At 30.3% G+C, this 13,035-nt stretch overlaps 2 protein-coding genes across 2 annotated transcripts; one reads left to right on the top strand and one right to left on the bottom strand.

Annotated features, from left to right (window-relative positions):
• Positions 1-7,591: 7,591 nt before the first annotated feature.
• Positions 7,592-12,261, bottom strand: LOC146530032 (uncharacterized). The gene is made up of 3 exons (XM_085200471.1): positions 12,047-12,261; positions 11,598-11,964; positions 7,592-10,955 (listed from the first exon to the last, which is right to left on the bottom strand). Exons 1-3 carry the CDS (start codon positions 12,047-12,049, stop codon positions 10,792-10,794), a joined length of 534 nt encoding a protein of 177 aa, XP_085056597.1. The 5' UTR covers positions 12,050-12,261; the 3' UTR covers positions 7,592-10,791.
• Rpi (Ribose-5-phosphate isomerase) lies at positions 7,676-9,486 on the top strand. Its single transcript, XM_085200470.1, has one exon. It carries the CDS (start codon positions 7,676-7,678, stop codon positions 8,474-8,476), a length of 801 nt encoding a protein of 266 aa, XP_085056596.1. The 3' UTR covers positions 8,477-9,486.
• Positions 12,262-13,035: the final 774 nt, after the last annotated feature.

Here is a 13,035-nt window from a genome sequence, read left to right as displayed (position 1 = left end):
TCGTAAATCAAACTCGCCACCCGCCATTCGCTTATGCATTATACAATTTTATTTGTACGAGTCCGTTGAATAGGTAATAAACTATGGCAGGTGAAACGTTTTGCGTCCGAATGCGAGCTGAATTTGAATCGTATACAAATACTTGTTTAACGCGGATTTGCGGATAGCTGTGTTGTTGTTAGCGAGACCGGCTGGCAGATATGACGTTCATGTCGGACTATTATCTATGTATAATTTGGCAACTGTCTTTCTGTTGTTATAGCTTGTAGTGGGTATTGTTTTATAATTGTCCTTTCATCAATTGATAGAAAACAAAACGTGGCGTTGAACTCCGCCACTCAGCACGAAATGCCTTCAAAAAATTGGTGGAAAAGAGGAAAGGACTAGGTCCCCTTTGCTTACCATTTTGTATGCGAAATACAGCGTGAAGCTGAAAAAAAATAACAATTAATAAAAAATATAAATTCATTAAAATTTTCTATAACGTCTATCTTTTGCAACATCGCGCTACTTCTGGGACAACAACGATATATTCCAGCTTAATTTGTGGTGGAAAAATAACATAGCACCAAGTAACTAATAAGTCAATATTTGTCATTTAATTTTTTTTTACATAAATAAAATAATAATTCAAGCTATAGAACAATATTAAAACATTTTAAAATTCTTCAAGTAAGTCTTGAGTAAATTTAGAAGCAAAATATAGAAATATCAAACAAACAAAACATTATTAAACAATATTTTAAAATACTCGTAGTATTTCAAAAACGAAATCTTTATATCTATAGCTTTTAGTGATTAGTTTTGTAGAGGTATCTTCATCTCGTCGCGCGGCAGACCAGAAAATTTACTCTAACCCTCTTCCCATATGTAGGTGTCTACATTTCGACCCTGTCTAGCAGAAACCATTTTAGTTACTTAATTATTTTTTAATATTAAATAGCTTACTAAATAAACTAACATATTATATTTTATAATTATTTATCTAAAATAGATAAAAAAATCGATTACCTATTAACCTTTAACCAACATTGAAAATTTAAAGAAGCAATTTCGTTCGCAATTAAGCTATTGATTTAATTGTATACATTGTAAAACGCTGACGCGTATTCATGTTAATGAAATGGCAGGCGAAATGATCATAATTACGTCGAACGTTCCTACTGTATTGTTGCCAGACCTCGGCAACGGAATCACCTGGCATTACCGTTGCGAAAATATTTACAACTAATGAGACCATTTGTTCGGATGACTGGTATAATAACTTTTGCAATAACGATTAACTGAAATCCATATAACATATCTTATTGTATTTTACTTGTTTTACGTGTATTTATATATTTTTGAATGTATTCTTAGCGCGGTGTTGAGTACCCAACACGCAATACCTCCAGAATTCGGTGGAAAATGGGGAACCGAGTGTCTTAACGCTAGGCTCCCTCTGTCTATGCTTCTGTGTACGGGATACAGCGTAAAGCTGATTTAATTTATGTGTATTGGTAAATATGTTAATAGGATTTAATACATATTTTAATTTATTTAGTAACGAGTAAAGAGGCAAAGCTCGGCGTCGCGTCGGTTTACAGTCACACTTTGCGCTCCTGCGCCACGAGGGGCCTCAGTTTCAGAATGCAGTGGAAAGTGGGGGACAGAAGTGTCCTCATACCTGGGAACCTATTCCAGGTTATCTCTGCTTACACTACTACTACCACGTGTAGAATACAGCAGGAAAGTAAAAATTATGAGGTCATCGTAGAGAAGTGGAACAGCGTGTGACGCTCTCAATGGTGTCTCAATGAATTATTTTTATTATGACAAGGTCAAAATCTGTTAAAAAGAATATATTACTTCATTTCTAACAAAATATAACTATAAAACTTGGCCACTTTGCTGGTGTTATTTATGTGCAGTCATAAATCTTAGAAAGGTTTAAACTGGTGAAATATAAAAATATGGTAACTCATGATACTTAGAAAATCTTCTTAGATAATCTTTATGAACTTACATATATTAAATAGTCTTAATTTAACACGTGGGATATCAATTGTTTTCGTTAATAAAACATAAAGATTTAAATTTATTAAAATATTCAAAAGTAGATCTCATCCCTGCAAGTAGCAGCTGCTGCGCAACTTTTAACTCAAAATACTGTCCAAACGTGACTTGACGTTATTACATCATTTGTACCCTGATCTTGGCTAAATGCATTTTATTCAATTTATTCACGTCATTTTAAATTTCCGGTAAAATCTGGTAAAACAAACAGACATTCTTTTTCTTTCATAGTATATTCTAGAGAAGATGAACAAGTATTTCCTCCTTTCCTCCTACAACACTTTCATGTGCGAAGCGATCTACCATCGGGGATAGTTTTTAATTTGTTTTAATTTACAAAAAAGAAGAATTATTATATTTTTTCAATAATATTCAAAAGCAGGTCGGTAGTAAATTATTGGACATGTTATTGTTTTTTTAATACTTATACGTCTTTAAATATTTATTTTCATACGCATAGCACAAAATTGCTATTGCTGATCTTCTTCTTGGTACTAATTCAAATGTAATAAAATAAAATCCTATACAGTACTCCAATGTACTTTTGCATTACATTGTACTACATTTAAATTTTTCCAAAAGTTAAGTTCTCTCAAAAATTCTCTCGTGTAATGGAAATCGTGCCGTGGGCCCCAGGGGCATCGTGGACTTTCTGCACAAAGGACCCAACAAAAAGGTCCCGCCGTCGCAGGAACATTGTAAAACTCTCTCACACGTGGTATGTTCCGAACCAATACCAACTTTACTTCTGAATATCAAGTTCTATTTTTCCACTTGCATAAGTATTTTATAACATTTTTTTCCAATCCGATAATGCGACCTTAGCGTCGGGATCATGGTTTACTACAAATTGTATTAGAGTAGAAGATTTAACTATTTACACTGGTACTGGCACTTTTAGCACAAAGATGGTTCGTTCTATTTTTAGGGTGTACGGCTTAATATGGACAAACTAAAAGCTTTTATTTTATATGTTTATTTTAAAATTATTTTATTCTTTTTTTATTTGATTTTGATTATTTTCTCCAAAAGACGATCATCTTAACAAGCATTCATTATAGCAAGAATGCACGCTTATATGATAAAGTAGGTATGCTTAATGGTATGCTTAATAAAAAAATATATAAAATTAAATAAAATAATATTAACATTGAATTAAACACACCAGGAAAATTGTATGGAACATGTAAATGAAGTCGAGCAGAGAAGATTCATTGACACGTGGGCCGTGGCAGAGTCAATCTGTTGATTCGATCATCGATGATGTTAATGAAGGGCAAACAGCCTCCTTGTAATCGACTACGACTAAGCTTAGTGGAATAAATCGGAATTTAGTAAGTAATAAATAATTAAAAATATAAAATATTAGTAACATAAGCATAACTTTGCATTTTTAACAAGGGATAAATCTGAAAACGATATTATTACCTATGTTATATATATATATATAATTATAGCAATATACTTGTCTGTCTGTCTTTATATTATAGTAAAGGAAAATGTGAGCGGACGTTATTTCAGCCACGTTGAATCTCCTCTGTAGTGTAATGCAAATCTTAGAAATTAGACGTCGCTATACTAGTAACTATCCAATAACCAAATTAACTATTATAATTAAATTACTTATAAATTATTTAGTATGTATATAGCAATAGCGAATAGAATTATTTGGAATTACCTACTTTATTAATGTTAAATACTTATATAATATCATGTATTATTATTTTTCTAAGCAGAGGACTCAGACTCTGTTCCTCATTTTTCGACGAATTCTAGAGACATTCCGTGTTAACTGGCGGAACTCAACACCGCACTTTGCCTCGACACCAGAGTGTAGAAAATGGAAATAATAATTATTTCATTTCTTCGAGTGGGAATCGAACTCGCACACCTGCGCCACGACTAGCCTCTACCATATGTATATATCCCTGTGTGACATTTAAACCTTCAATGTTAATAAGCAATAAAATATGGACACAAGAATATTAGTTTGAAATTTGTAAAATATCTCGAATGTACTTGGAAGTTCACCTCTAGCGCATCTCTTGCAATGCAGGACTTGCTTCAAGAATCGATTACCTTGACGGCGCGCATTCCGCAGATATCAAAGAGATCTCGATTCCACTATGACGTTATCAGTTAATGTTGAATGAGGTGCGACCTTAATACCTATCCATTTATACATGTGTCCGTTTATCAGCTTCACGCTATATCCCGCAAACAGTAGGATAGACAGAAAGAATTTAGTGCTAGGACACTCTGTTCTCCATTTTCCGCCGATTTTTTGAGGTATTGCGTGTTAAAAGGCAAAACTCAGTGAAGACATGAAAATATTGATAAATAATTTGTTCCCTCAAGTGGGAATTGAACCTACAACCGTCGCGTTACAGTCACACGGCCTGGTGGTTTGTTGTAGTGGTGGCATACACTAAAAATGCTGAAACTGAAGAATGCTTCCCGAATCTACTTTTAATTTATCAATAATACACAAATAAGAAAACAGGAGATACTTACCTAGCACGCAGCGCAATATTATCTTAACAAAATATCCTTGTATCAAATCTTAAAATCGCGTCGTATTGTTGTCTTTGTTCGGGCTCGCATTCGTTTTCCATCGCACACCATTATTCACATTAAGTGGACAGATCTCGGGTCAGGAGCAGGCACAAGAAAAGCACAAAAAGTGCCCGCTTTATCCGAGCATGATAAATCTACTTCAAATCCGAGAATGGCGTCTTTTATGAAGGAAATTGAAATAAACCGACCGTGCGGATAGCGGCTAAGTAAGATCGGGATCCTTTAAGAATATATCGGTGGATCATTTCATTCATCAGGCGAAAGTATCCTGGTACTGGTTTGCAATATTTGTTGTATTAATAAAATTGAAACTATATTACGGTTGCGGCGGAAGGTTGGGAACGGAGTGTCTTAACATTAGGTTCCCAGGTTCCCTCTGACTACTACTTGCTCCCTCTGAATTGATACGTGCGAGATACAGCGTGAAGTTACAAAAAAAATCCAAAAACTATAAAGTAGCTTAGCTTATAACACAAAAGTCTCAATTTATTTTACATTACTAGATATATCCATGACATTAACCATATTTACCTATTGCCAGGATAATATGTTCTTGTCATTAAAAGTAAGAAATTTATTTGCACGCAGAAACACCTCTAAATATAGCTGATTCTTTTAAACAAATAACATCCCCCATTAGATTATTTAACTTCAAAATTTAATACACTAAATAAATAATAATTACGATCCTATTTCAGTGATAGCAGAGAAATCGAGCGTGAAATGGTTACCACACAAGCGGTTGTCTCGCGAACAAACGAAATAGCAGATCGCTAGACGGAGCGTGGCGTTTGGCGGAAAATTGGCTCGCAACCGAACACAGCTTGGGGTATAAGTTTGGCAAATTGCAATTCAAACGGTAGCTAGTTGAAATAATATAATTTTTGTGAGAAATAGATATATGTACTTCATCTTTGTATAAAATAGGATTGATGTATGTATTTTTGTGTGTAAATAATAACAATAGAGTAAAATCTTCCATTGCAAACTTTTTGCAGTGAGTTTGGCTAGACGGCGTAAAAATCAAATAAGTATTACCTAAAAAATTCATTCAAAAGATCCATCAATCGCGTTACACCTGTATACAGTAATCTCAATAGCTTACTATGTTTTACTGTAATGAATAAAAACTAAAAAAATAAAAAAATCTGTCCCTTTGACGTATGGATGTCATAATTTTCACTCATTTTTAATATTATAATTTCAAAAGCTATTATGTAAATAAACGCATTTGTCGCATAAATTAATTTATTTTATTTATTTCTAAAATGATAAATCAATGTGAAAATTATGAACAAATTCTGGCATCAATTGCTAATGATATCGAAAGGTAAATTATTCTGTTTGTTAAAAATATAATTCGAATATCATTACTATACCATATCTTACATTATCTTTATAGTACACTTAGTATCTTAGTACCTAATGTAAAAATGTTTTTCTCTAGTATAAATGTGAACATTAGACCTGAAAAACGAAATATGCCATATTTCATCACAAAATATAAAATCTACGTAAGAAAAAAGAAGCATAAAATTAGGCTTTTAACCCAAAAGGTGCAAATCCTCAGTGGTAAGTCAGTTTTATATTTAATACTTAGATGTATATTATACAGTATGTCCTCTAATGAACGTATAATGAATCTCATAATATATCTATTACGGGTGGCATTTTGAAACAATAAAAAAATCTAATGTAATGACAACTTCTCATACTGTTTCTCTCATGATATTACTATAATATTATATATTTTTATAAATATTTATTTATTTTTGAATATTTTTTATTGTTTTTTTTGGAATCTATCCCTTCTTCGCATTTTAATAGTTATATCCTTACATATTATTTACATTAGAAAATATGGAGATGGTATTATACTATTTTGAACTCCGTTATGACCTTCACACTTAGGTCAATTTCGTCATTTAAAGGTAAAAGTGTAAATTATAGTACCATAATAAATACCTAGGAAATAAATATTATGTTGTATTTTGAGCTCCCATATATTTACTATGATTTGTCCTAGGATTATATTCATTACTGGACAACTGTGTTGCACAGTTTCTCGGAATATTAATTAAAGCTATAATATTTCCCTTTTAGCATTAGTAAAAATCCTTTTAAAAACAAAAAATCAGGGCCTAGTTCAAAACCAACATATAGAAAATGAATTGATACTTGGTAAATCTAACAATACTATAATCATTGAAAACTTTATGAATAAGGCTATAAGATCCTCAAAAAAACTAAATGGGACATGCAACCGAGATTTGGAAGATATATGTAAAAAATACTTTTTAACTGAAGAAAGTAATAGATATTTGAGAAATAAATTAAGTATTTTGCAAAGCCAGTTAAATTTTCTGAACGAGGAAAATGAACTCTTACGTTGCCAAATCTTTCAATTAGGACAAGATGATTCTTTTCAAAATAAGATGAAAGGAAATGTTACTTATACACCACAATTTGTAACTCAAAAAAGTACAAACATTCCAAATAGCAGTCAGTTTTTTAAATCACCTGTTAGAAAATTGAAATCACACTTGTCTTTAGTTAATTTTCTACTAACTTGCCAAAAGCAATTTTTATACGAAGCTCAAGAATTTTTCAAATAAAAATGACCGGCTAATTAGAATATAAAATTAATAAATATGCAAGTAAGCCTTTACTAAAAAAAAAACAAATTATTAAGTGAGAAAATTTAGAAAATTATTTATATTTAGCTTTTGTACGTAATAGTGTTGAACGTAATTGTTGCTATAAATGAAGTTCCGTTTTAGATAAATGACAAGTGACAATGTCAATTTGACATTGGTATAAGATTATTTGACGTTTGATAAGATGAGAATGCACTGATATCTAATATCTATAAAGTATAAACATGTTCCTATTATAACCTAATTTTATAGATGTATATAATTTTCTTTAAAAATAGAATATTATACTCAACGTAGTTTCATTTTGTTGGCACTGTCTTCGTTATATAGATTAAATCAGCTAATCATATCAGCAAATTTAAAAATTATGTGTGAATGTGCATCACATGTTGCTGGTTAAATCAGTTTCAAAGTTGTTACACAGGAAACAATTTGCTTGTTCGAAAATTTGTCGGTTTTTACTGTATCAGACTAAAGGAAATATGTCTTTAGAAGAGTCAAAAAAAGTAGCAGCATATCGAGCAGTCGACGAATTTGTGAAAAACAATAGTATAATAGGAGTTGGCAGTGGATCAACAGTGGTATATGCTGTGCAACGTCTGGCAGAACGAGTAGAAACTGAAAATTTACAACTAATTTGTATTCCAACATCATTCCAAGCTAAACAACTTATAATAAAACATAATCTAATTCTTGGAGAACTTGAGACAAATCCTGTTATCGATGTTACTATTGACGGTGCAGATGAAGTTGATGCAAGTATGACCTTAATTAAAGGAGGTGGAGGTTGCTTATTACAGGAAAAAATTATTGCATCTTGCTCAAAAAAACTTATTGTGATTGCTGACTACACTAAAGATTCTCAAAAATTAGGAGAGAGGTATAAAAAGGGAATACCTATTGAAGTTATTCCTATGGCTTACATGCCAATCAAGAATAAGATTATATCTACATTTGGAGGTGATATTAAATTGCGAAGTGCTATAGCAAAGGCGGGGCCTGTTGTAACAGATAATGGAAATTTCATTCTTGATTGGTTATTTGTTAATCAAGATTCAGATTGGGAGACAGTTAACAGTTCTATTAAAATGATTCCTGGAGTTGTAGAAGTAGGATTATTTGTGAAAATGTGTGACAAAGCTTACTTTGGCCAACCTGAAGGAACTGTTATTGAAAGATGTGCATAAAATCTTTAAATTTATGTGGCTTGTAATTGCACAGATTAAATACTCCCCAACATTTATGGGTCTACAATAAAATAAATGTGTCTGGGTTCTCAAACGCAAACATGCATTGAAGTAAAGGTCATTTTAAATATGTTTATAGATTTTTGTTCTGTTCTGATGAGCAAGACAGAATCTTAGCAAATATGGTTGAATACACAAATTCATGTCCTTATAAATATTATATTTTGGTGTAACCATATTTTGGTTTTAGTATGTGGTTTAAATAGGTTTAGTTCTTATTTTGGATTCAAAATGGTGATACCCACTTTTAGACGATAACCATTATTACAACAGTGGTAGGTAAAAAGTGGCATTAGTAATACTCACATAAGTACTGGTATTTGCACCTCGTTAATTAGTGGGAATATATATAATACCCACCCTGCTCATAATGTATAAGATGCACAAAAACAATATAATTATTCTTCATATAAAAACTTAGATTAGAGTAATTCTGTATTTTGACAAGGGATATTTGTATTTCACGTTCTTTAAAATTATGTAATAAAATTTAGTATCATGTTTGATAATTTTTTCAATTTTATAATTGTTAAATATAAATACAGTTATAAATGCACAGTCAAATAAAAAACAGAGTTCAAAAAAGGAGAAAAGACAAGAAAAATACACAGATGGTGCTGTAAACATTTTATTATAATAACTTATATATATTTTTTGATTATAGAAACCAGATCATTTTGCTATTAGACAACTTAGAGCAGATAATTTATAAAAATACATTTAAATTTTTACAGGAACTTTGTATTATTTTATTTTACATTTTTTACATTAAATTAATCTTAACCTTTTCTGCATACAGCAATCAGTATCAATTATGTGATGACTATGACCATACCTATTTTTTATAAACTTTTGTAAGGTGTAAAAGATATTTTGTGAGATTTTGTGCAATTTGTACTTACTGATATCCTGTAATCTCATTTTTTAATACATTTTTTATGAATATTAAACACTTTTTTTTTATTCATTTATACTCCAAAAAAATGCATGTAATTAAAACAAAACACCACCTCATGCTATTTATGTAAATTTATATTACTTAAGAAATAGTGTAGATAAAAATAAATTTGTTATCTATAAAGTATTAAACTTATTTCAAAATAATATAATAACACTATTAAAGCTTATTATTTACTTTTGAGGCTTTGGAATAAAATATATATATATTTTGGTGGTGGTATAATTATAAGAATAAAATAAAAACGACAACATAATTTGAAAATCTAGCGAGAGAAAAAATCTTTGGAATTTATAATCTTATATTTATAAAATTGAGGCCATTGAGTTTCCAAGATTCCTGCTTGGAGGAATGAATTACTTTTATTTCCCCCTCGCTTTATAAGTAATGGAGTATCTTAACACTAGTAGTTGTAGGATACAGCATACAACTAAAAAATATAAATAAATATTTTGTGCCTTGTATAATAATATTATGTTTTAGGCATAGTGTAAATGCCAATTTTATATGTTATGTTATAACTGTCAACCAAAATAAAAATTATTACCTAACTTCTAGAAAATTAATTAACTGTATCTTCATGTTGAGGTCCCCAGGAATTGCTTAAAAACTCAATGTTAAAATGAAAGTCTATGACATAAGGAATGTTAACTATTCAGATAAATACAAAAATAGCTTTTAAATGCAGTGTTGATAATCCCAATGTTTATTACCCAAACAACTGCTTATCGAAACTGTGACATTTGTCAGACTAGCAAGTTTTTGCTACTTCTCTTGGACACTTTTATGCACTTGTTTCACAAAAGTTGTACTAGTTACTTAAATTGGTTACTAGTTGTACTAGTTACTTAAATTATTGGTTCATTTTGCAGTATAGGCATTCCAATTTTCCATTGAGAATACCTAAGCATGTTTTGGTTAACAAAAGAATAATAATACACCAATGGACAAGTTTTGATCAATCTTCAGACATGTTTGGTTACAAGACTATACTTTATAATGAGTTTAAATATGTATGTAAATATGGTTCACACCTTGTGGACAGCTGAATCAGTGCAGTTTGACTATCCAAGAAAATGGAATGGCACATACATGTCTCCCAATTAATATAGACAATTCACACTACTGTATATCATTTTAGTGACCTTATTTCTGTTCTCCTTATCTTCTATATATCTCCATCTTATTTCCGTTATATATTTATAATATATAACATAAATAAGATGTAAATAAATGTTTTATAATGATAGTGCACATAGAAATTGAACAAAAATTCTTAATTAAATGTTAAATGTCATTAGTAAAGACTTGTTTTCTTCATTATGCGCAAAAATTCTTCTTGGTTAATTTCTCCATCACCATCCCTATCAGCTTCATCAATCATCTCATGCAATTCTTCATCTGTTAAGTTTTCGCCAAGTTCCTTTGCAACTCTTTTCAAATTTTTGAAGGAAATTTTACCTGAAATTGGTAAAATTAAGGTAAGTTCTTGTTCACATGAGTAGTTATGAATAATGTGTAAGATTTTTATAATTTAATTTATTTTTTTAGCATCATACTGTACACATAGCTGGGTATGATTTCTATCAGAATTAAAACTTACAGAATACTCTTTTAGAGAATCAGAAATCGCAGTATTACCATTAAAATTTGTGAAAACAATAATTAATTCCTTTCCTTTATAAACAGTTCTAAAACATAACAAAGGCCCATACTTGTAGAATTATCATGGTAGAACCAACAATCATCATTATTCTAGAACATACTTTGTTGGAAATCCTAGTAGCATCATTTCAAATTTGAGGCAGAGAGAGGAACTTAGACAATGAAGATAAGCCTTCGTACTGTTTTTAAGGGGCCTCTTAGGTCTTATAGGTGGGTTGCAAGTCACAAGCATTACTCCAAAATTGACTCTCTACAATGCAACACCTACTACAGTTCAGCTAAAGTTTGCACTTTGCCTAATCATTTAACAACTTAACAGATGATCGGGAATACCCTCATCTATTAGGAATTCAATTGCAAATATCCTACATAATAAGACACTACTAAACTATGTCACAATGGTGTCATTATAATATTGTTATGGGATAAATATGTTACCTGTTTCATCATCATCAAACAATTTAAATGCTTTCATAATCTCTTCTTTTGTGTCTTTTTCTGCCATTTTGACAGTCATAAGTTCCAGAAAATCTGCAAAAGATACTTTCCCATCTCCTTTATCAATTTCGGCAATCATTTTTTTAATTTCTTCTTTTTTTGGTTCAAAACCAAGAGCTCTGATAGCAACTTTTAATTCTTTTGTATCAATTTTACCAGTGTTTTCAGTGTCAAATAGATCGAATGCTTCCTTAATATCACGTCTCTGCTCATCAGAAAGCTCAAATTTAGGTCCAGATTTCTTTCGTACACCAGATGTAGTATTGTTAGAATTCACATTTTTCTTTTGCGAATTATTTATGGTGGTCTGAAAAATATATAATATATTCGTAATTTAGTCTCTAGTCTAAGATGTTTTAGCTAATTGATGTATATCAAAAACATCATACCATTACTGTTAGTGGAAAAGTTTTTTACGATACGAAAGTAGATTTAGTATATTTCCTGAACTTCAAAGATGTCGGAATACTAGATTAATTATACAGTAATAATGAACGTATTTTTTTAATGAAATAAGTAAAAATTACTGATTTAAAATTTAAATTTTGTGAATATACATAGCTCACTCTTTTCAAATTGATTTTTATTTTGACGTAAAAGTAAAGTAAATGTCAGTTTTGACATTGACTTTAGTTTTACTTATTCACATTAAATTAAATTTAAAAAATACATAATTTAATTTGATTTATTTATATTGAAGTACTGTAAAATAGCAAATATATGTATAACAGTTTTAGATATCTCTACGTTACGTTTTAACATTGCTTCCGAATTTGAGTATAAAACCATCTATATTGTATAATTTAATTTTATACACCGGTATCAGTTTTATTACATTTACTATAAAGTTAAAAATATTTTCAATCTCATTATATTTTATAAAATCCTATATCTTATAAAACAAAGTCGCTTTTTGTGTCTGTCTGAACTTTCTAACTCTTCTTATTCTAAACCACCCAACGGATTTGGAAGCGGTTTTCACCATTAGGTCGAGTATTTCTCAGGGAAGGTTTATATATAGTTTATTATTTGTACATTCTTATGTAAATTACCATAAATACGATAAATGTGTATAAAGTCCTACCCGCTGAGACACTATGGCGCATGCGCTGCTTTAATGGTAAATACTACATGAAAAAAATGTACTGGAGTATTGTTCCTCTTAATAAGATCTACAAAAAAGTCCGCGATGGCATATTCGTATCTTTTAAGAATAACGTGTAGTGATCATATTTCTGTATAAAAATAGTAATTTCAATATATTTTTTATTGTGAGGGATATTTCTCCATAATGGTATTAATCCTTATCCTTTAAAATACTTTATTAAATTTCTACGTTAAACGAAGATAAAATTTGCTTTTTAAATTATTTCGAAAT

Source organism: Heliconius melpomene, chromosome 17 (genome assembly GCF_056956725.1).
Source record: "Heliconius melpomene rosina isolate 202511_hmr_F chromosome 17, ASM5695672v1, whole genome shotgun sequence".
NCBI lineage: Eukaryota > Metazoa > Arthropoda > Insecta > Lepidoptera > Nymphalidae > Heliconius > Heliconius melpomene.
Note: the sequence above shows the minus strand (reverse complement) of the source record. Positions and strands in the feature narration are given on the sequence as shown.